We start from the raw sequence: 25,143 nt of genomic DNA on the forward strand, positions 1-25,143 counted from the left end.
TCTGATCTTAAGAAGCTTGGCTCCTTTTGTTTTCCCAAGATTTTCTCCTAAAACATTTCATGGCCCTACACAAGAGTTGCCAATATGCCCAATGGTGTAATAGCAATTTAGTCATATTGCTTTATTAATTGGGATTCAGGTATTGTTCTATGGTATAATAACCTCTGAAATGATATAGAAGGAGTTTTAAACCCACTGCTGACAACCACAGTGAATGATGAGAATTTAAACGTTTGTGTAAAGAGACCTCATGGAAACTTTCAGAAGTGATAGCTTTTCTTGGCTCTGTTTCTTGACAGGAATGTGATGACAAAAGGCAATTCTCTCCTGTTACATCCACTACTATAGTGAGAGATAAATAACAGTTCTATAAAGTGCCCATCACAATGCATCTGATGCTGAACTAAGTTAAAATAGAGCTGGGCCCCATGTCCATTAACAACAACACTACTTAGCATTTCTACAGCATTTTCCAGCTAGAGGTCTCAATGGGGGGTAAGCATTGTTCTCTTCCTTCGAACAGCTGGGAAGTCTGAGACACAGACCATCTCAGGTACCAGCCCAGGTCACACAGTAGGTCAGGTGCAGACCCAGAAATAGCCCTCAGGTGTCCCGTGGGCCTGATTTTCAAAAAGCCTGCACAAACACCTGTGTATGTGCTCCCAGCACTATCACCCGCACATGCAAATGGCAGAGTAAACACGTGCAGGTAACAGAATTAAAGTCACGGGGGAGGTGGGCTCTGCACATGTAAATTCTATCACAATGGACACAGGTGTCAGAATTTGCCAACCGCACAGTCCCGACTAGAGGGCAAGCAAGGCACAGCGGGAGAACTGAAGACCAGCCCCAAAGGGGTAACTTCTTCACTCCTTGGTTAGTCAAATCCAAGTGATTAGGGAGAACGGGTTTGTGGTATGGGTACAGGACAGGGACACAGGTGATGAGGGTTCTCTTCCTTGGCCTGCCGCAGAGTGCTCCTGCACAAATAAGCTAGGACAAGTCATGATCTCTCCGTGTCTCAGTACCCTCGCCTGTAAAACAGGGATAACAATATTAACCTAACCAGGAGGTAAGCGTGAGACTAAATTTGTTAGTGGCCATAAATGTTTTGCGCTCCCAGGACAGATAGTGCTATAAAGGGGGAAAGCAGTTTTATACCATACATTACTTTTTAAATCCCCTCCTTTCATGATAAGCAGGCATGTTATTCTAGCTGCCTGCAGGTCCTGCAAGCAAGGTGAAAGGATACAAAGGACTACACACAGGGTTATAGTGGCTGACAAGACAACTCGTGGAATCCCAGCTTTTCTTCCCTCATTCTTTAGGTTTATTTTGAGTGTCAAGGCAGCCTGAATCCAGCAGGCCAGGGTCCCAAAACCGAACGTCAGGGAAGTGCCGACATTATGGATTTCTTCGTCGCTGGAGAGCTACAAAGAAAAAGGAACTTGTGATTTCTTTGATACACCCCAAAGAAAAAACATCTATACAATTCCTCAGTGTGATCCTACTTTCGGGAAGGCGGAAGGAGGGGTGTCATATTAAAGAAGAATCATTTGGTTGCAAAATACACAGCCAATGCTGCCTTCCTACTCAGTTGCAACATAGGTGTCTGGGAGGTCCAGCTGTTTACAGCCTAGCTGCTGCTGCAAGCAGAATTTCCTCCCAAACCAAAGAGCAGTAGACAAAGTGATGTCCTGCAAACATCCCCGCCAGCTCTCTGGCAAGGCCGCCGGAAAAACCAAACGAGATTTTTCCTGCAGAAAATCCTTTGCTGGTTCTCCACCGTGGCCAGTGCATGCTGGGACAATTCTTTGCGCCTTGGTTGGTGCTGTTCTGTGGACATGAACACTGATGCTCACGGGCCCAGTCCTGCAATGAATGAGCTCCATGCAGGTGGAGCCCCACTGACTTCAAAGGGGTTCCATTAGGACGTGTAGGCAGGGGCAGCAGGTTTGTAGAAATTTTGGTGGTGCCCAGAACGCCCAGAGCCCGCCCCTCAAAACCTGCCTACGGCTCTGGGAGGGAGTTTGGATGGGGGAGGAGGTCTGGGGTGCAGGCCCTGTGCTGGGGCAGGGGATTGGGGTGCAGGAGGGGTGCAGGCTCTGGGAGGGAGTTTGGATGGGGGAGGGGGTCTGGGATGCAGGCTCTGGGATGGAGTTTGGGTGCTGGGTGCAGGCTCCAGGTTGGGGCAGGGAGTGCAGGAGGGGGTGAGGGGTGCAGGCTCTGGCCTGGAGTTTGGGTGCAGGCTCTGGGAGGGAGTGCAGGCTCGGGGGGGGAGGGGGTGCGGCGCTTACCTGGGGCTCCTATGCAGGGGGGGCCAGGGGGCCTCCCTGCACTGCTACTCCCAGGTACTGCCCCCACAGCTTCCTATTGGCCGCAGGGGCGTTTGGAGCAGAAGCAGCGCGCGTAGACACAGACCCGACCCACCCCGCCCAGGGGCCGGCAGCCATGCGGAGTGAGCAGGCAGGAAGCTGCTCGGCTTTGCTGCACTGCTGGTGGTGGGTGGGGGCCTGTTTTAAATCACCCGGGGATGTGCGGTGGGGAGCGCCAGGGGGCAGAAGGCAGGGCCGAGGGAGAGACCCGGCCTCAAACATTGCTGGAGCTGGGCCCGGAATATTCCTGGTGCCCAGGCACCAGGGGCCCATAGAACTCGCCGCCTATGCTTGCAGGTTTAAAATAGTGCAAATGGTGGAGTCTCTGTAACTTGAAGTCTTTAAACCACGATGTGAGGATGTCAGTAACTCAGCCAGGGGTTAGGGGTCTATTTCAGGAGTGGGAGGGTGAGGTTCTGTGGCCTGTGATGCGCAGGGGGCCTGACTACATGATCACGATGGGCCCTTCTGGCCTCAAAGTCCGTGTTGTTACTCCAGCCTATCAACTGGAGCAGCAGCAACAGCCCCTCTGCTCTGGTTGCATGGGGTACAAGATCCACGTGCAATGGGGGATCTGTGGCCTGACCTCAGACCTCAGCGCTGCCTTCGATACTAGCCTATCTGGGACCATTTCCACAGCACACACTTCCCTTTGCCTGGCTGCACAGCCTCCCCACTCTCCCTCCCTCTATCTATCTATATTCATTCTCAGCTGACACAACCCCGCTGTTACTAAAATGTCAGAAAAATCAACAAGAAAATAGCTCTTGGATGAAGACTGGCTGTCTCAAGCTGAAGTGACAGTGGTTTGAAAGGGGAAACGCTTAGAAGAGCTGGCCCAGACATTGTCCTGGTTGACTCCTCCTGAAGCCTGGATTACCAGGTAACATCAGTTTCTAAAAACACCTGTTTTCACCTCCAGTTTGCAAGGAAACCTCATCCCTTCCTGCCAGACAGAGACCTGGCCACAGGGATCCATGCATTTTTCTCTCCAGGTGGATCACTAACTTCCAGATGGATCACTAACTCACTGTACTTGGAGCTGAATGGGAAGACAATGCACAGGCTCCAGTATGTAACTGCCCAACTTCTCCACAGCTCAGGCCACCGTGAGCACATCAGCCCTCCGCTCAAGTCCCTCCACTGGCTCCCAGTCAGCTTCTCTTGCCAGTTTAAGGCTTTGGTCCTAATTTCCAAAGCAATTCATGGATCAAGCCCCCGAGTTACATTAGAGACCGAATTTCCATCTGTGAACCGTCATATCTGCGCTCCTCTGAGACAACCCAGATCATAAAGCCAGAACAAAAAATGTGAGAGCTGGTGACAAGTCACTCTCTGTCAAATGGATCTGGCTATGGAACAATCCTCCAGAGGAGGCCAGGCAATTCCTGACTGACTACCTCTAGGAAAACTGTGAAACCTTCCTATTTGAGAAATCCTTTCCACCATAACAATGACCCCTCTTCTTCCCAATACACCCTCAGCAACCAAACAAACAAAAGGGAGGGGAGGAATTAATAAAATCTAAAATAATAAAAAGTCTGCCCCCAGAAAAGTGTTTACCCCTAAAAAGGGAGAAGAGCCAGAGATTCTGCAGTCCACTAAGGATCTGGCTACTGATTTCATGTGGAAGGCATACAGATACTATGGTGATGGGTGGAAATATAATAAAGATCGATGGTGTGAGCCAACAAGGGACCACGTTACTTTTGCTCTGGTAGCTTTTAGTGTGTTAAGCGCTCTCGCTCTCTCTCAACATCCCCCAGAGAACGGATCTTGTCCAGAGACACTATTGCAAGCCCTCTATTATATTTTGTGGTGTTGCCAGTAAGCAATAAGGAAGCAAGGGCATGTACTTATGGGCTAACATTGACACGCCTTGGTTGTGGTTTGGCACAAGACCAAAGAAGGGTGCTGTTCACCAGCAAGGTGTGGCTTTATTAAACCAGAATATATAACCTAGAGTAATTTACTGTAACAGCTTCTAAAGAACCAGACCTTCGCTAGAGCAGAAAATACTGGAAAGGAAGGAAGGAGAACTTTGAGATTCGGTTTCCTAAAGCCAGCCCCACCTCTCGCAGCTTCCCCTTCACACAGCTGGACAAGCATTGGGCTAGCTCTTACAACTTGGGGGTCCACAGGCAAAACCAAGGCCACAAGCTGCTAGACAGGGGAGATGCGCAGTGATGTCAATGAAGCTACACTGAATTGGTGTACACCAGCTGAGGATCTGGCCTAAAGTATCTGATTGGCTCATCCTTAATAAAAAGTCAGAGTGGAACATGTTACAAGCAGACACATGATTACTGCCAACAGGTCACACACTGATCTGGTTTCCATTTTTCTCTCTCTCTCTTTTTTTAAAAAAGAAAACTGATATATTCTTCCAGTTCAGTGAAACTAATGTGCCAAATTCTCTGCTGTCATGATACCACTGACCTCTATAGAGCTATGCCTGCAGAGAATTTGGCCCAGCGTAATTTCTCATGCTTGCACAGCAGTTACCAGTCAGAGCTGCATTGCTAGCAGTCCCACAGGGGGAGATTTTCAAAGACACGTAGGGGATTTAGGAATACAACCTCCATTGACTTTAAATACTTTTGAAAACCTCCCCCTAAGATTTCATATTCACCTAGGAAACAAGCAGACACATGAATACAGTGGACACATTCCCACTCTAGAGCCAGCTTGTGGTGTCTCAAAATGACAGCTGACAGCTTGTTTGTAACAATAACACACACAGAACAGACTGAGAATTGAAAGAACTACAGCCAGGGCAATGACTCGGAGCAGGAAATGCCTTCCCTGTTTATATATAAAGTCCCTCTTGTGGCCAATCTAAGGATAGGCAGGAGGTAAAACACCAATATATATTCTAATCATAGGAAGCAACTATCTTCATGGCAGCTCTGTGCTGGCAGCCTGGCCTGCTGTTAGCATAGAATTGTGTGCAAGCTCCCACGGCTGGCCACCCTCCAGTGCAGTCCCCACGCCTAGGCACTTGTCCATCAAGCCCGGTGCCTGCCCAGGGGTAAGGCAGGCTCCCAGCTGCTGTTGGGTGCCAGGAGATGGAAAACCAGGTGTCACAGATTCAAACCCTGCTTGGAAGTGGAGGGTTAATTCTCTTGAGTTTTGATTGAATTTTAAAGTTTATTAGAAATAATCAATCATCAGTGCTACTAACGGCAGTTGCCGCCTTCCCTTTGCCACCAGGGAAGCAATTTAAGAGGCAGTGGCAGGCCTAGGTAGTGAGTGGGCAGGAGGGTATGAGGAGGCAGAGAGCATGGACAGCCATTCTAGCAGCCGTACTCCTGCCATGGGCAGCTCCAGGAGCAGAGAGATCTGTGCTCACAGCAGGTAGGGCTGCTAGATAATGGATGCAGCCCTCATGACATGCCCATGGAAACCCAGAAAAGAATGACATGTTAATTACCAATAAGCTGGAGGGAGGGGGAAGTGGGAGTGGGGTACCTGAAAGTTGCCAAGTAAGGTCATTCCAAATGAGGCCAAGCATAACGCAATCAGTCCGCTGATGTTCAGCCAGGGGTTTAGCACCTTTGGCTTCAGCTGTATAAAGCGGAGAACGGCAACGACAAGTGCTGAAAAAGGAAACAAAATGCCAGACGCAGTTATAAACCCACACAGCACAAACCTGGTGGGTAGGATTTCCCAAAGCGCTCAACCCCGCTCCTGGTAAAACTCACATGAGCGGCCATGAGAGCAGAGGTAGGCCAGTGCTAAGTGCTTTTGAACATTCCACCTTGCATTTAATTGCAGAAGATGCAATAGCACGGTAAGTAACTTGGGTAATTCCTTCTCTTCCTTCCCTGCCCCATTATTTATTGCTGACACTTTTGTCGCATCTTGTCCAAAACCTAGACAGAAACTGTACTGGACAAGGACTGTGTCTTTATTATTGGTCTGGAAAGCATTTGACACAGTTTGGACATTATGTACATAACTGATAATAATAGGATTTGCATGAAGTTTTATTCCATTAGCTACATTTGTGAGGAGTTCGATTTGATGATATAACTTCCTCCAGAAGCACACAGCAGGGACCCGATCGAAAGCTTGGATCAGGCCCTCTCCCTTCACATTGTTTTATAAAACAAACATTTCAAAAGCGTCCTTGCAAATGTGGTGCACACAACAGGGACAGCACAGAAAGCTTCTTCTCACTTCCCTGCCAACATATCACAATTCTGACCTAGAGGGATCAGCCTCGAGAGGTGAGAGTACAGGTCACTTTCACGACTATTCCATCCTCGGCCCATCTACGAAGACTGCCAGCAAGGGGGAAAACAAGGACAAGTGGGTGGGAACTTGACTAAGTCTTTCATGCTCCTTGCCCATAGCACAAGGAATTTTAGGTAGCTAATACTGCATTTCATACAGGGCTCAATATCATCGATGTCATTCTCAGCACACTCCTAACCAGATCAGTACCAGTCAGACCAAGGCAGGGAACTGCCACTTGTAAGCGAGAAGTCAGTTTCCTAATGGGAAAGGAGCTAAGGGAGACATGATTGCTTTAAGAAGTCACAGAATCTTCTTCCTGGACTAGGAATGGTGACTGGCAGCAAGGCATGGAGAAGAAAAATTAACACATCTAGACAAACCCAAATAGGAACTATGGGAGTCTAAGGGACTGAGGTGCCTAAATTCAAATGAAATCCAATGGGAGTTGGACACATTTCCCTGATGTTTCTTTTGAAAATCCACCTTAATGTCCTCATATCCTTCAGCCTACTGCACATACAATCCTGTTGTATAACAACTGTATGGTTTGACTAGATCTTCTGTTTTAGCAGATATCCATCAGGAATGAAATTCATCCCACAACAAAGGACCTAAGATCTGCCTTACGGTCCCTTTTAAGCCCTATTTTAAGGTTTTATGTGGTGCATAAGACCTTATTCATGCTCTCTGTGCTAAGGTGAATTTCTCTCTTAAGTAGGTTCCATTGCTTTAGTTTGGTGCATTCAAATATATTCTTTCAGCATTGGTTGTTTTTTTTAAATAATAGGTCAGATTTTTTGATACAAGACAGATGACAGGAGATAGAGCCCTGCACCTCTAGGTCACAGGTTGAAAACCAAACCACATTAGTAGGGACACAAAATAATAACCACTTGGTGAATAGTCATGTAAAAATGAACTGCTGATCTCAGTCCAGCTCTCCTGGAACACTGTCCATTTCACAGGTAGAATTTTGCTAGCAGCCTCTGCAGAGAGACCAAGAATCAAGTAGACATCCAGAATGAGAACTGGGGTACTGAATATATTAATGAATTCAGGCCAAGCTGGCAAATAGTTCCAGCCACATTAAAAAATAAAAATGAAGAATTTGGAGGGGAGGAATTTTAAGAAAATGTTGATTTGTTTGACCTTAAAAAAAAAATTTATTGTTTTTTCCATTTTGATGAGAAAAACTAAAAACATTAAGTTAAGGTTCAAAATGAACCAATTTTTCAGGTCAGCCACCGAACCAAAAAATGAATGATTTGTTCACCTCTGTTCAGCACAAGTTCCACTCTCACCCTACATGGTCCTTACAGATCATGCCTGAGACATAGTGGTAGGGCAGTGTTGGGATGATGACACTGCTGATGTTCATACTGGACCTGCTCGGTGCATACAGGATTTGGTCCCAAGCCATTGAAGTCAATGAAAGTTTTGCCATGGACTTCAGTGGGATCAGGATCAGACATAGAAAAAGAACAGTTTCCAGGGATTTCAGGTCAGCATGTTGCCCAAGCATTACAGTACCAGGTATTATCCTGAAAGGGTTCCATTGTATCTGTTTGACTTGATGTAGAGAAAATGTATTCTTTAAAGTGGGCTCTAATGAGTTTCATCCTGGACAAAATACCAACATCAGCAGCCCCCCAGTCGATGCATGGGCATGACCGTTTCATCTTAATTATTTACTTTCTGTTTTGTAACTCCAATATAACGTGAATCAGTCAGTCTATTTTGGAGGGCTGCATCAGCCACTATATAGGTGCTTAAATTACACAACCTTCATCTTCACAATGCACCCCAAGGCAATAATATGGTGAAATGAACCATCTTTCTGTGCTGTTGCTTCATTATTGTCAGAGTATATGGGAGAGGGAGAATCCTAGCTCATGCACAAGTGATGTGACCATAAATGTTCAATTATGTTTTGGATCAATCTGTTTAAAAGATAAAGAATCTTAAAATGTTAATTTCAATACACACATTGATCCTGTCCTTAGGATTTTGCCACTGATTTCAATGGAAGACAAATTGGGCACTATCCAACCATGTGGTACAAACTAACAAGATCTGCTGGGCCGACATTTTCAAAAGTGACTTGTGATTTTGGGTCCCTCAGTTTTTGGATGACAGTTGAGACATCTTAAAGGTGCCAGATTTTCAAAGATGGGCACTCAGTACTTTCTGAAAATTAAGTCCTTGTAAACATGTCTCAAATTAGACACCCAAAAATTTGAGTACTCCCAAAATCTTTTGAAAACACTTTTGAAAATTTCGGCAATTGATGTTTTTATCAGTGATGAAGAGTATTCAAAAACAGGGCAACAACAGAACAAGAGAGAAACAGCAATGTTCTCAACAACAAAAAGTGTTCCTTCTCCATATCAAAATGGAGAGATACAATATTGATGGTATCCTTTGCTGAGCACTGATGTTCATTATTTTTGCATGTACCAGATGGTCCTACCCCAGATGAAAGATCATAAAGCAGCACTGAACCTTGTAGCATATCTGAGCTAAAACTAGTAAATCCCAATCTCATTAATTATTTCTTAGAATCATGGGAGAGAGTGTTTGTGTGCGGGAGGGGAGATATAGATGATAAAGGATTTGCAGAAACAGCTAGATGTGATCTTAAAGAGGGGAAATATTTTGGTAATTAACTGTAAACTTCAAAACTAAGTAGAGCTGGTCAGCAATTTTCTTAATCTTTTTTCAATAGACTCATCCAAACCAAAACGGTTTGAAGGAAAGGCTTGGTTTTGATGATTTTTCAACAAAAAACAAAACTGAAAAAAGTTTTCAAATTGTTGAAATATTTTGTTTGCAACATTTTAAATTAGAAATTCCAGTTTTGTTTTGACTTTTCACTTTGAAATGTACGATAATTACATTTGTTGTAAAAATTTAAGAATAGTTGAAATCACAATGAAATTATGGAAACAAAATGGTTTCAATTGACCCAAATCATTTTTTTTTTCAGGTCACAACAAAATTCAAGATTTTGATTTTTCATCCCAATTCAGGGCAGAATTTTTTTCCAATATCTCAAAAGTGCTTACAGCATGAAAAAATCATTTCCTGCCCACATCTAGAACCAAACAGCTGCATAGCTGTCACGTGGAATGCTCAGATAGGGCTATAAAAAAGGCTGGAAAACATAACGTATTTTGTTGATCAAAATGCTGATCACTCACCTCTGAAAATCAGGCCCCTTTGAGATGTCTCAAATAGAACACCCAAAAAGTCGCCCACAATCACTAGTCATTTTAGAAAATATAAGCCCTATATGTCCATATTCCAGCTAATTCTGTCAATCTGTCACATTACTATAGATAGTGCTGAATTTGTCCCTCACTGAAGTCAATGGCAAAATTCCCAGGACTCGACTCCATGAATATACCAAAATGAGTATCCCAAGATCCTTCATGTTTTGTTCAGGCAGATTAAAAAAAATTGAACATTACATTAATTTCCCCTCAAGAATGAACAAAGGGCCCTTCTACCTAAAATTCTGGCAATAATGGATCAATAGGACATGAAAGGAAGTGTATTTTATGGAGAATATTACTGCATGGCCGGGGGTGTGTTGTAGGGAATAAGGCTGAAGGCTAGGTAATCTGAGCACCTGAACAGTGGCTGAAGTGGACATCTGACATAGACTGACAAAGGCAATATGTTTCAGGGGGAATATTCTGCTGCTAATGTTGTGTAGTTTTTTCTCCCTGCATCCATCTCCGAACTGATCAGCAACAGAGCTGGTCAGCATTTTTAACTGAAAAAAACAGCCTTTTCAAAGAATGAAAATTTCCATGAAAAATTGCATGACATTTTAAAAATGAAAAGGAGTACTAGTGGCACCTTAGAGACTAACCAATTTATTTGAGCATAAGCTTTCATGAGCTACAGATCACTTCATCGGATGCTCAAATAAATTGGTTAGTCTCTAAGGTGCCACTAGTATTCCTTTTCTTTTTGCGAACACAGACTAACACGGCTGCTACTCTGAAACCTGTCATTTTAAAAATGGTAACTTTTTTTGAAATGCTTATCAAAATGTTTTACTTACTAAAACCAGTGGGGGGGATGGAGGGGGGTGTGAGTTGTAAATGAAAAATTACAATAATTTATTTTGAAAATAAACAAACAAACTGGGTCCATTTTGAACCCTTTAAAATAAAAGCAATTTTTACCTAGATTGAGCAATCCCTTAGGCATGTGGGACTCCTAATAATGCTAATGGGAGTTATGCAGGAAAACAAAAAGAGCACACTACTGTGCCTACAAAAGGTCAACAACCTCAGCACCAAAGCAATATTTAAATACTGTGCCTCCTTGAACTTGCACTATTTTATATAATTTCCAGTATGTCCTCTCCTAGAGCAAGGTCTTCAGTGTGGTTAAGGTCAATAATGGTACAAGCTGGAAGTAGCCCTCATAAGCATCCAATGTAGCAGACATTCAGCCTGCTCTAACGAGCTCTGCTTTATCCCGATAGGGTAACGCCCATAGACATCATAATACATGTTGTTGTTGGTTTCCAGCCTTGGGGTTCCATAGCTATAGTTTTCATTGTAATACCGGGTGAGGTTCAAAGAGAAAATGCTGACGGCATGTAGCAGGTTTTAGCCTCAACATCTTGTTCGTTCGTTCGATCTTTCATCACAACTGCATAAGTAACATTCACTCATTCTCATACACATAACTCCAGATCATGAAATCGGCTGCACACAGGCAGACTCCTGCACCCACACAGAAGCCCATGGACTTTAATGGGGCTTTGTGTGGGTGCAAAGTCTACAGATCTGATTGTAGGAGTGGGGCAGTATTTCAGTAGCTCAACAGGGAGATGTGTACTCATGTCAAACACATTGGACTCTGACAAGAAGTTTCCCACATACATATTGTTATATTTGGTTTTGAGGGCAGAAACTGCACTTGCAGGTATAGAATTGTATTTAGCTTTCTCTGTGTGTGTCAGGCCCATACACATGTTATGACCAAGGATCACAGATAGTGTAAACTAATGCAGTTCTATCAAGTCAGTGGAGGCAGACTGATTTATACTATCTGAGGTTCTGGTCCAATATATATCCATAAATATCAGTGTGTATAGACATTCCCCTTTCAAAATCTACTCTCAACCTTCACTCCATCTTAATACACGCATCACTAATTCAGGATACAGTACATTAGTAATAATAATACTTAGCTGTTATATTGTGCTTTTCACCAGTAGATCTCTTAATAAAGGAGGTGAGTAACATTACTGAGGCACAGGGAGGTGAAGTGACTTGCCCAAGGCCACATAGCAGGCTCATGGTAGAGCTGGATGTTGCAATTTACCCACAAGCCTTAACTCTGCCTTGGAGTGATACTATGAAATAACCATATGATGATGATGAAGGCATTATAGTGTTCATGGTTAAACCTATTTTTAAAATCATTAGATTTCCCCTACCACCACCTTTACAATGTCACTCCAAGGCAGAGTTAAGGCTGTTTGGATGCCCTAACTATACCTTTCCATCCTTAACATGTTTGAATTTCATTTAAGTGTCACCTGAACTCTGAATTTCCTGGGTTTGGAGGAAGATATGCTGTACTTTTTATATTTAACAAAATGGTTGAATCCCTGCTTTAAGTGCAAAACTCAGCTTAGCCTTGACTATGGAACTCTGAGTGGTGCTTCCATAATATACACAGCCACATTGGCAAAGACGGACTCAGTAACAACAATGGAGCATTAATTCAGCATTATCATTTTGATTCATTTGTCTAGGTAGCTTCAGGAGAAAATACTTACGGTATCTCATGCATAACAAAAAGTTTTATTGACAAAAACAATGAAACATTTTTTCAAGCATTATAACCATCAGGTGTTTCTCCCAACTATGTTACTTAGAAGCGTCACCCTTATCAGAAGCAACCTGTGAACTTCCATACTTTTACTAATGGAATTTTAAAAAAAACCAACAACTCAGAAATAACATTTTGTCAAATGCAATGACCAATTACACAATGTTTCCATGCAGGATTTTATAGTAGCAATAAACAAAAAATATCATTCCATGCTCCGAAAACACAGTCATACAGACTCAAGGCTAAGGTGTGATGATAAAAGAAGAGAATAAAATGGAAAGTATGAAGGTCAAACGTATCCAGCTTTGTTCTGTCTTTTTACAAATACTTACAAAATAATACTAGCTTCATACTAACAGCACCTCTTTAAAAGGTTTCAAATAATCAGCTTTGACAGCAACATCTACTGGATTTTATTCATGTTCCAATGACTCATTAAAGTGAATTAAGAGAGACAAAAAAAAAAAAAAAAATTCCCCACGCGGTTCCTACCTAGAAATGCTGCCATGTTCATGACTTGGCTAAATACACAGCTTGCAGGGGGTGCATCACCTGCAATACTTCAAAAATATAAAGTGTATCATTGTAACTCTACTAAGACAGCTAAAGAGAGAAAGAAAGAAATAACATCCATTGATCAGAATGATATGTGGGGAATGGGACGGGGGAGGAGGAGATCCAGTTACCTTATGTAAGGGGGACTTTTAGAACCAGGTTTCCTAAGTGACACAAAAAAAACACAAGAGCCAGAATTAAAGATTTTGCTGTTTTGTGTCTCTAAAAATATTTGTTACAAGTGACTGATTTAAAAACAAAACAACGACAAACTCTTACCGATCTGGCACATTTAATGGAATAATTTTGTTATCTTCCACAGCTATAAAATATCTGTCAAAAGAGGAAACAGGCAGTTTAGAAAACACAGTGCAAATATAAGACCAAGACAACCACGTTTTTTAATTTATAAATTTATTTGGGACCCAATTCAGGAAAGAACTTTTAAATATCTAATATCCATTCGTATTCAAGAAAGCATTCAAACATGGGCTTAATTTTAAATATGTGCTAAAATCGCATTGAAATCAATCAGACTTACTTAGCTTTAAGCACATGGCAAAGTGCTTCTACAGATCCGGGCCTTGATTAGTAATGTTAATCAAAGCCCCTTGTTTTCCTGAAAGCAATTCTTTTCTACCACAGACCACAACACTGTATGCTACCAGTTGACACTACTGATCTCAATGCTCAAGCTATTGTATAAAGGAAAATATGGCTGTTCAGTCTTTGTCTTCTGCTTCTGCAGCAGAGAGCCATTAATGGGAGGAAGCATGGAAGCAGTCTAGACTCAGAGGACACCTTTGGGGATAGGTTTTGTACCTTTTGATCACATAGATCACATGATGTAATTGAAATACAAACAGGCAATGCCACTGTGGGTACTGTGACCATATAACTAAGGTTCCCGTCCATCTAATTATAGGACAATTGCCATTTAGCCTTATTTTATTTCTACAGTGTTGATGACTTGTAATTTAAAGATCACCTTAAGGCAAGAGAACTCATAATGACCACCTGCCCCACTGAATGATATCCCCGCAATGTATACTGTATCCTGTATAAGCCACTTTCCACCTTTAAAATTAGCTCTTCTCTCTTTTTCCATTCAGGGTGAAATCCTGGCCCCTCTGAAGTTAATGGGAGTTGTCAATGACTTCAATGGAGAGAGAATTCTACTTCAGATGTTTACCAGTATATATCGGCACATGCTGCAGTAATACAAGAGCGAGATGTGGGAGAGCTGCTAAGAGACGAGTCCTTATTTTCTGACTCATCTGACATGGGGCAGCGTCTCATGATAGAGGTCAGGATCCAGCGGTTACTGTTACAACTGCAACCACAACCTACATACTCATCAGTCAGGATATCATTAACGCATAGTTCCAGAACCGTGGCCAACAGTGAATTCCTGCAGGTCTGTGGAGAGATGGTCGCTTCTCCTCATTTCCAGCTGCTAAATCACCTTTTTTTTTTTTTTTTTTTTTAAAAGAAGTTAAGGTACATAATGACTCTCTTAATAGTATTTCATTATTATGCGTGAGCTCACCCACGCACCTGTACAGGTGACTTTGGAGCCATAAAATGCCCCTTTACTCCTCTGGGTACATCCCCTGCATTGCAGGCCACACTGTGTGAGGGGAGAGAAGCCTTTCTGGGCTGCTGCTCCTAGTCCCACACAATGAGTGAGGAGTGGATGGGCCAGGGTAGGGGGTGGGTGGCAACCTGGGCTCCGCCCCCTGCAACTTACCAACACAGAGGAAGAAGGAAGATGTGCCAGGAAAATGGCTGGTGTACCTTACTCCTCTGTGGAGCAAGGGGGAAGCAGTGACGAAAAAGTGTCTCTGCTAGTCATGAGTTGGTCACTGCTCTGCTCCTGGGCAACGCAGCTACATGCTGCCCCTTGCTGAAGGCAGATCACCAGCTGCCAATCCAGCCCAATGCAACTCTCTCTATTCAGATGTGGTCCATTCTACTGCAACATTTGGGAATGCCTGATTTACCTCAGTCCTCACACACACACCCCAAAACCCAAGCGGAAGGTCACTTACACTATCCATAGCCCAGCTGAAGTGAACAGGGTGAACACAAGAGGTAAAAACATCCACACGCTGCATTTCTTCCCATCCATGCCTGCTAGAAACAAAGACAATAAAGTGTAATGCAAAACAAAGAAAAAAGAGGTAAGAGCTACTTGAAACAGCACATCCTTCCCCCTCTCGAACTTGCAAAACAAGTCTGACTAGGGTATGTGAAACTTACCACGTGCTACTGCAGAATGATCACTATTGCTCCTGGCTCATGCAGAGTGGTCCTGGTACTCCAGGAGAAACCCCCCTGCAATTCAGGGAGAGCACTTGTACATTAAGACACTATTCAATGTGTGGAAGGGTCACAGAATCTAGCCCTGATGACCATCAGCCCAGGAATTAAAAGCAGTCTATAATCCTTCTTAAAATATTAGTTACATTTCCCCAGGCCCCCATAGGGTAAGTATTATTTTCATTTTGCCAAAAGGGGAAACCGAGGCACAGAACAATCACTTCGGGGGAGATTTTCAAATAGGAATTTAGTAGCAGGCTTTTTTTAAAGCCTCTCCCTGAGTGATTAGCCCAAGAACACACAGCTGGGAATAGAGCCCAACAGCCCTAGCTCCCAGCTCTAACCAGCAGCCGACACTCTCCCTTAAAAATGGCAACTTAGCTTCGCATCAAAACATGCTTGTTACTAAAACCCACATGTGCTTTCTTAGTGGTGCCCACAGCTCAAATAAAGATTTGCAAGCCAGAGAACTTCCCCCAAATAATTCCTGATGCATAGGTGCTCTTTCTCCCCACGCCCCTCATTCTCATCCTCAGCTCACACACTGTGCACAGCAACCAACTAATCTGAGCGCTGGGCTGAATTCAAAGGTTCTGCGTTCAAGTGCTGACATCCTGAGTGTCACTGAGACGAATTGTTAAGAAACTGAATTCTTGACATTTAGGTTTAAAGTAGCTCTATGTGGGTATGCAGATTCTTGATAAATTAAAAGAGGCAGAAGAGCTCCGTTCCACAGGGAAACATTCTCCAGAGGAAAACATGCAAGATGAAGACTTGACATACCTGGACAGAAACGGGGGCTTGCTATTGCGCACGCGTGCATGTGTGTGTGTGTGGGGGGGGTACATGCACATTTCCTTCAAGCTTGAATAAAGACTAAGAGATGCACATTGGAAAAAACAAAGCTAAAACATCAACTTTCCTTTCAATAGGATACCAGCACCTCTTTCACTCCCTGCTGTCTTCCCACCACTCACTTACAGCCAGTTGTTGAGCTGATATTTTGTCTACACTACGAAATTAGGTCGAATTTATAGAAGTCGGTTTTTTAGAAATCGGTTTTATATATTCGAGTGTGTGTGTCCCCACAGAAAATGCTCTAAGTGCATTAAGTGCATTAACTCGGCGGAGCGCTTCCACAGTACCGAGGCAAGCGTCGACTTCCGGAGCGTTGCACTGTGGGTAGCTATCCCACAGTTCCCGCAGTCTCCGCTGCCCATTGAAATTCTGGGTTGAGATCCCAATGCCCGATGGGGCTAAAACATTGTCGCGGGTGGTTCTGGGTACATATTGTCAGCCCCCCGTTCCCTCCCTCCCCCCGTGAAAGCAAGGGCAGACAATCATTTCGCGCCTTTTTTCCTGAGTTACCTGTGCAGACGCCATACCATGGCAAGCATGGAGCCCGCTCAGGTAACCGTCACCCTATGTCTCCTGGGTGCTGGCAGACGCGGTACGGCATTGCTACACAGTAGCAGCAACCCCTTGCCTTGTGGCAGCAGACGGTACAGTACGACTGGTAGCCGTCATCGTCATGTCTGAGGTGCTCCTGGTCGCCTCTGTGAGGTCGATCAGGAGCGCCTGGGCAGACATGGGCACAGGGACTAAATTTGGAGTGACTTGACCAGGTCATTCTCTTTAGTCCTGCAGTCAGTCCTATTGAACCGTCTTATGGTGAGCGGGCAGGCGATACGGACTGCTAGCAGTCGTACTGTACCATCTTCTGCCGAGCAGCCATGAGATGTGGATGGCATGCAGTCCTTCTGCACCGTCTGCTGCCAGCCAAAGATGTAAAAGATAGATGGAGTGGATCAAAACAAGAAATAGACCAGATTTGTTTTGTACTCATTTGCTTCCCCCCCTCCCCTGTCTAGGGGACTCATTCTTCTAGATCACACTGCAGTCACTTACAGAGAAGGTGCAGCAAGGTAAATCTAGCCATGTATCAATCAGAGGCCAGGCTAACCTTCTTGTTCCAATAAGGACAATAACTTAGGTGCACCATTTCTTATTGGAACCCTCCGTGAAGTCCTGCCTGAAATACTCCTTGATGTAAAGCCACCCCCTTTGTTGATTTTAGCTCCCTGAAGCCAACCCTGTAAGCGCCCCTCCCAGCGTCAGAGCAATGGCAAACAATCGGGCATCTGAGAGTGCTGTCCAGAGCAGTCACAATGGAGCACTCTGATGGGGCTAAAACATTGTCGCGGGTGGTTCTGGGTACGTGTCGTCAGGCCCCCGTTCCCTCCCTCCCTCCGTGAAAGCAAGGGCAGACAATCATTTCGCGCCTTTTTTCCTGAGTTACCTGTGCAGACGCCATACCACAGCAAGCATGGAGCCCGCTCAGGTAACCGTCACCCTGTGTCTCCTGGGTGCTGGCAGACGCGGTACGGCTTTGCTGCACAGTAGCAGCAACCCATTGCCTTCTGACAGCAGACGGTGCAATACGATTGGTAGTCGTCCTCGTCGTGTCCGAGGTGCTCCTGGCCACGTCGGCTGGGAGCGCCTGGGCAGACATGGGCGCAGGGACTAAATTTGGAGTGACTTGACCAGGTCATTCTCTTTAGTCCTGCAGTCAGTCCTATTGAACCGTCTTATGGTGAGCGGGCAGGCGATACGGACTGCTAGCAGTCGTACTGTACCATCTTCTGCCAGGCAGGCAAGAGATGAGGATTGCTAGCAGTCGTATTGCACCATCTTCTGCCATGCAGGCAAGAGATGGGGATGGCTAGCAGTCGTACTGTACCATCTTCTGCCGAGCAGCCATGAGATGTGGATGGCATGCAGTCCTTCTGCACCGTCTGCTGCCAGCCAAAGATGTAAAAGATAGATGGAGTGGATCAAAACAAGAAATAGACCAGATTTGTTTTCTACTCATTTGCTTCCCCCCCTCCCCTGTCTAGGGGACTCATTCTTCTAGATCACACTGCAGTCACTCACAGAGAAGGTGCAGCGAGGTAAATCTAGCCATGTATCAATCAGAGGCCAGGCTAACCTCCTTCTTCCAATAACAACGATAACTTAGGTGCACCATTTCTTATTGGAACCCTCCGTGCAGTCCTGCCTGAAATACTCCTTGATGTACAGGCACACCCTTTGTTGATTTTAGCTCCCTGAAGCCAACCCTGTAAGCCGTGTCGTCAGTCGCCCCTCCCTCCGTCAGAGCAACGGCAGACAATCGTTCCGTGCCTTTTTTCTGTGCGGACGCCATACCAAGGCAAGCATGGAGGCCGCTCAGCTCACTTTGACAATTAGGAGCACATTAACCACCACACGCATTATCCAGCAGTATATGCAGCACCAGAACATGGCAACGCGATACCGGGCGAGGAGGCGACATCAGCGCGGTCCCATGAGTGATCAGGACATGGACACAGATTTCTCTGAAAGCATGGGCCCTGACAATGCATGCATCATGGTGCTAATGGGGCAGGTTCATGCTATGGAACGCTGATTCTGGGCTCAGGAAACAAGCACAGACTGGTGGGACCGCATAGTGTTGCAGGTCTGGGACGATTCCCAGTGGCTTCGAAACTTTCGCATGCGTAGGGGCACTTTCATGGAACTTTGTGACTTGCTTTCCCCTGCCCTGAAGCGCATGAATACAAAGATGAGAGCAGCCCTCACAGTTGAGAAGCGAGTGGCGATAGCCCTGTGGAAGCTTGCAACGCCAGACAGCTACCGGTCAGTTGGGAATCAATTTGGAGTGGGCAAATCTACTGTGGGGGCTGCTGTGATGCAAGTAGCCCACGCAATCAAAGATCTGCTGATATCAAGGGTAGTGACCCTGGGAAATGTGCAGGTCATAGTGGATGGCTTTGCTGCAATGGGATTCCCTAACTGTGGTGGGGCTATAGACGGAACCCATATCCCTATCTTGGCACCGGAGCACCAAGCCGCCGAGTACATAAACCGCAAGGGGTACTTTTCGATAGTGCTGCAAGCTCTGGTGGATCACAAGGGACGTTTCACCAACATCAACGTGGGATGGCCGGGAAAGGTGCATGATGCTCGCATCTTCAGGAACTCTGGTCTGTTTCAAAAGCTGCAGGAAGGGACTTTATTCCCAGACCAGAAAATAACTGTTGGGGATGTTGAAATGCCTATATGTATCCTTGGGGACCCAGCCTACCCCTTAATGCCATGGCTCATGAAGCCGTACACAGGCAGCCTGGACAGTAGTCAGGAGCTGTTCAACTACAGGCTGAGCAAGTGCAGAATGGTGGTAGAATGTGCATTTGGACGTTTAAAGGCGCGCTGGCGCAGTTTACTGACTCGCTTAGACCTCAGCGACACCAATATTCCCACTGTTATTACTGCTTGCTGTGTGCTCCACAATATCTGTGAGAGTAAGGGGGAGACGTTTATGGCGGGGTGGGAGGTTGAGGCAAATCGCCTAGCTGCTGGTTATGCGCAGCCAGACACCAGGGCTGTTAGAAGAGCACAGGAGGGCGCGGTACGCATCAGAGAAGCTTTGAAAACCAGTTTCATGACTGGCCAGGCTACGGTGTGAAAGTTCTGTTTGTTTCTCCTTGATGAAACCCCCCGCCCCTTGGTTCACTCTACCTCCCTGTAAGCTAACCACCCTCCCCTCCTCCCTTTAATCATTGCTTGCAGAGGCAATAAAGTCATTTCTGCTTCACAGTCATGCATTCGTTATTCATTCATCACACAAATAGGGGGATGACTACCAAGGTATCCCAGGAGGGGTGGTGGAGGAGGGAAGGAAAATGCCACACAGCACTTTAAGCACAGCACTTTAAAAGTTTACAACTTTAAAATTTATTGAATGACAGCCTTCTTTTTTTTGGGCAATCCTCTGTGGTGGAGTGGCTGGTTGGCCGGAGGCCCCCCCACCACGTTCTTGGGCGTCTGGGTGTGGAGACTATGGAACTTGGGGAGGAGGGCGGTTGGTTACAGAGGGGCAGCAGTGGCAGTCTGTGCTCCAGCTGCCTTTGCTGCAGCTCAACCATACACTGGAGCATACTGGTTTGGTCCTGCAGCAGCCTCAGCATTGAATCCTGCCTCCTCTCATCACGCTGCCGCCACATTTGAGCTTCAGCCCTGTCTTCAGCCCGCCACTTACTCTCTTCAGCCCGCCACTTACTCTCTTCAGCCCTCCACCTCTCCTCCCGGTCATTTTGTGCTTTCCTGCACTCTGACATTATTTGCCTCCACGCGTTCGTCTGTGCTCTGTCAGTGTGGGAGGACAGCATGAGCTCGGAGAACATTTCATCGTGAGTGCGTTTTTTTTTCTTTCTAAGCTTCACTAGCCTCTGGGAAGGAGAAGATCCTGTGATCATTGAAACACATGCAGCTGGTGGAGAAAAAAAAAGGGACAGCGGTATTTAAAAAGACACATTTTATAAAACAGTCGCTACACTCTTTCAGGGCAAACCTTGCTGTTAACATTACATACATAGCACATGTGCTTTCGTTACAAGGTCGCATTTTGCCTCCTCCCACCGCGTGACTACCCCCTCAACCTTCTCCCCTCCCTGTGGCTAACAGCGGGGAACATTTCTGTTTAGCCACAGGCAAACAGCCCAGCAGGAATGGGCTCCTCTGAGTGTCCCCTGAAGAAAAGCACTCTATTTCAACCAGGTGACCATGAATTATATCTCACTCTCCTGAGGATAACACAGAGAGATAAAGAACGGATTTTGGTTGAATGCCAGCAAACATACACTGCAATGCTTTGTTCTACAGTGATTCCCGAGTACGTGTTACTGGCCTGGAGTGGTAAAGTGTCCTACCATGAAGGACGAAATAAGGCTGCCCTCCCCAGAAACCTTTTGCAAAGGCTTTAGGACTACATCTAGGAGAACCGCAAATGCCAGGGCAAAGTAATCCTTTCACATGTTTGCTTTTAAACCATGTATAGCATTTTAAAAGGTACACTCACCAGAGGTCCCTTCTCCGCCTGCTGGGTCCAGGAGGCAGCCTTGGGTGGGTTCGGGGGGTACTGGCTCCAGGTCTAGGGTGAGAAACAGTTCCTGGCTGTCGGGAAAACCGATTTCTCCACTTGCTTGCTGTGAGCTATCTACAACCTCCTCCTCATCATCATCTTCTTTGTCCCCAAAACCTACTTCCGTATTGCCTCCATCTCCATTGAAGGAGTCAAACAACACGGCTGGGGTAGTGGTGGCTGAACCCCCTAAAATGGCATGCAGCTCATCATAGAAGCGGCATGTTTGGGGCTCTGACCCAGAGCGGCTGTTCGCCTCTCTGGTTTTCTGGTAGGCTTGCCTCAGCTCCTTCAGTTTCACGCGGCACTGCTTCGGGTCCCTGTTATGGCCTCTGTCCTTCATGCCCTGGGAGATTTTCAGAAAGGTTCTGGCATTTCGAAAACTGGAACGGAGTTCTGATAGCACAGATTCCTCTCCCCAAACAGCGATCAGATCCCGTACCTCCCGTTCGGTCCATGCTGGAGCTCTTTTGCGATTCTGGGACTCCATCATGGTCACCTGTGCTGATGAGCTCTGCATGGTCACCTGCAGCTTGCCACGCTGGCCAAACAGGAAATGAGATTCAAAAGTTTGCGGTTCTTTTCCTGTCTACCTGGCCAGTGCATCTGAGTTGAGAGCGCTGTCCAGGGCGGTCAGAATGGAGCACTCTGGGATAGCTCCCGGAGGCCAATACCATCGAATTGTGTCCACAGTACCCCAAATTCGAGCCGGCAACGTCGATTTAAGCGCTAATCCACTTGTCAGGGGTGGAGTAAGGAAATCGATTTTAAGAGCCCTTTAAGTCGAAATAAAGGGCTTCATTGTGTGGACGGGTGCAGGTTTAAATCGATTTAACGCTGCTAAATTTGACCTAAAGTCCTAGTGTAAACCAGGGCTTTGAGAGGATCACCCAGTATCTCAGTGATGATCTGCGGCAGGTTTTAGGATCACTGATTTATTGGCTGAGTTTGCCATCAGCTTGATTTTTTTTTTATTTTACAAGGCCTTACTTTATTGAAAGAGGATAGGAAGACACTACCACAGAGCAGGTCCATGGTGAAAGCGCAACAGAGGGCATTTCTGACAGCAGCAGAGCACAGTTCCTTGCAAAGCACTGGTGGAATAGGGCAAGGCTCTGAGTGCAGACAGAACAGAGACTGCCTCTGTGTACAAAATGCTGGTGGGTGTGCTGTACACCTTAACCAAAGGGAGAATCCAAAACCCCCTGGAGCAGGAGCAGCTGAACATCTTGGCTTGGAGACAAAGCAAGAGTTCAAGAAAACACAACCAGGATGCCAGGACAGGAACATACACCCACAGGCAAGGATTAGAACAGACTGTGTCAGAGCTTTCTTATTTTGCAGAGAGTCTAATGGAACAGTATGTAGGTAGAGATTAAATATTGTAGAGAATCTGTCCAGAGCATCAGACAGTAACGGGGGATGAGGGATTAGTATAAAATGGAACTGAAGTACAACACCGAGAGCTACTCAAATGCACTGTATGGTGTATACAAAACAGAAGCGTCAGCCAAAGATGGTCCAAGGACATTTGGCCCTTCAGAGCACAGGACCAGCTTAGGAGGACAGTCCACGCATGGCACAGAGAAGCACCACTAGACACCTCCCCGTACGTGCTTCAGGTAGTGGGTTTTGGGCAGCAGGTTTTGATGTCTCTAGACATCAGACCTAACAGCGCTCTTCCCATCCTGTACCCCGTTCACACACATGGGGGGGAGGGGGGGAGTTTTGAAGGAAAAGACAGATACAGTACAGATGGCAGTCACCTTCTTCATGGGCATTGCCGCTTTACAGGAGTGGGCAGCCTGTACACTTCTTGTTTTTCCTGACTTGTAAGCCAGCCCAAAGACTTCCCGCATGCCATCCTTCGTCTTGGCAGAGCACTTGAGGTATCCAAAGGCGTTGATTCTGTTAGCCATGTCCCTCCCTTCCTCTGGCTTCACTGGCTCCTGCTTCATCTTTGCTAGCTCTCTCCAGGTGTGCTCATCATTTCATAGGTCCTTCTTGTGTCCAACCAGGAAGACAGGAACATTAGGGCAGAAGTGTTTCACTTCCGGAGTCCACTTCTCTGGAATGTTCTCTAAACTGTCTGGGCTGTCAATGGAAAAGCACATGAGGATAATGTCCGTGTCTGGGTAGCTGAGGGGCCGCAGCCGGTCATAGTCTTCCTGCCCCACAGTGTCCCAAAGGGCCAGTTCCACCTGCTTTCCATCTACGTCGATATCAGCGATGTAGTTCTCAAAGACTGTTGGCACGTAGGCCATCAGGGAACGGGTCCCAGCTGAACACAGTCAGTAGGCAGGTCTTCCCACAGGCGCCATCTCCCACAATCACCAGCTTCTTTCTGATGGCTGCTGTTGCTCGGCCACAGGTCTCACTGGTTCTGGCTTGATGTCTGTCTGTCTGTCATGTGATAACTTTTGAACGCCACATCCAATCAATTCCGAAATCTCAGAGAATGCCACAGGCATCAATGGCCAGAACAGTTTTGATTTTGGGGGAAAGCAGAAAACCGAAAGGGGAAAAATGGGGGACACATGAAGCCCCTGCCATCTGATTAGCAGAGGCACAGCTTCAAGAGATGTTTGATCAACAGATAACTGACAACTAGCTGATGGCACCTATTAATGCCTTGCAGCATAACAATACCCCATCTCATCTCTACTCATCCTCCCCATAGAGTTTACTATGTTGACATCCTGAATGACTTATCTCCCAGACTAACAGTGGGGAGGGGAAGGAGGCTTGGGAGGAATGGGGGTGTACACACAGCCCTGGGCATGGCAGAGAGACTGGGGGAACCCTGGTATGGGGGTCAAAGGTGCTGATGCAGGGAAGGTAAGAATGGGGGAACACAGAGCCCCCCTGCCATGTGGGAGAGACTAGAGGACCTGGGAATTGGGGCATACAGAACCCTTTGCAGGGAGGCTCTGAACAGAAGAGGATGGGAAGGTGGCACACAGGCTGCTTGTGAGGGGGATGGGAGGAAGGCAAAGAGTCCCTGGTGCATGCCATAATCTCAGCCTATCTAAGCTATGAAGTATGCAACCCCCTCAGTTAGGGCTAGATTGCAATATTACGGTCTGCCTTGACTAAGGGGCAACGTGTAGCCACGCTGCCCCAGAACTAGCCTCAGGAGACATTACTATGATTCCTTCCTGGGTTCCCTTTGCTCCAGAGAGGATATAACCCCAGAACCCTAGCAAGTTACTTCCTCCTCAGCTGTCTCATGTGGGAGGCTGCTCTCCCAGTTGCACTGTGACCTGCAATGCAGGTAGCCTACAAAGGCGGTAAGGGGACTGCTTGCATCCCAGGACCCCCGTCACAGTCCTGCCCATAGCTGATGACAGGCAGTAACAAAGTAAAGACAGCCCTGATGCTGCTGCTGTGATCTAGCCTGGCTCCATTCTCTCTCTGCCCACCGCAGCTGGCTCCTGTTCTGTTGTGTGTGAGGCAGAGACTGGGAGAATCCATGGGAAAGGAGGCACTGCACTGGAAGATGCGTGGCAGCTTCATGCTCTCTGCTGAAGCTCAGCCCCCAATACTCTGCTCTGCCCTATGGGTATCCAGGCCTTGTATCCCATCTTTCACTCCCCAACCCAGCAGAAGCTGGGATCGATCAACCTCTGAGGAACAGGGTGAATGTTTCACATAACTCTACCCTATTTCTCCCCAGCCCCAGCTGGTTAAGGAGCAGTGTGGACCGATTACTGGACAAAATATGACACTCCTCCATGAGCAAAAGGATAGGGATTGCATCATGACTCCTCCAGGCTGGAGGTGGATAGCAGGCAGTATCAGGCCTGACTAGGACAAAGAGGA

At 46.2% G+C, this 25,143-nt stretch overlaps 1 protein-coding gene and 1 pseudogene across 5 annotated transcripts in view; both read right to left on the reverse strand.

The window, feature by feature from the left end:
* TMEM150C (transmembrane protein 150C) overlaps window positions 1-25,143 on the reverse strand; it is a 46,287-nt gene that overhangs the window by 4,497 nt on the left and 16,647 nt on the right. For 2 of the 5 annotated variants that reach the window (XM_048847741.2, XM_048847744.2), the window contains 6 exons: window positions 15,089-15,170; window positions 13,317-13,370; window positions 13,169-13,201; window positions 12,975-13,042; window positions 5,847-5,974; window positions 1,253-1,430 (listed from right to left, as the gene is read on the reverse strand). In XM_048847741.2, the coding sequence (XP_048703698.1) occupies window positions 1,253-1,430; window positions 5,847-5,974; window positions 12,975-13,042; window positions 13,169-13,201; window positions 13,317-13,370; window positions 15,089-15,168 (541 nt within the window). In that variant the 5' untranslated portion in view covers window positions 15,169-15,170. Of the gene's footprint in view, window positions 1-1,252; window positions 1,431-5,846; window positions 5,975-12,974; window positions 13,043-13,168; window positions 13,202-13,316; window positions 13,371-15,088; window positions 15,174-15,299; window positions 15,375-25,143 lie in introns of all 5 variants that reach the window. The other 3 variants (XM_048847740.2, XM_048847743.2, XM_075127469.1) reach the window with 2 other exon arrangements.
* The window catches only part of LOC125635436 (rho-related GTP-binding protein RhoC pseudogene), a 57,668-nt pseudogene continuing 53,647 nt past the window's right edge, over window positions 21,123-25,143 (reverse strand).

This window comes from Caretta caretta, chromosome 4 (genome assembly GCF_965140235.1).
Source record: "Caretta caretta isolate rCarCar2 chromosome 4, rCarCar1.hap1, whole genome shotgun sequence".
NCBI classification, from domain to species: Eukaryota; Metazoa; Chordata; order Testudines; family Cheloniidae; genus Caretta; species Caretta caretta.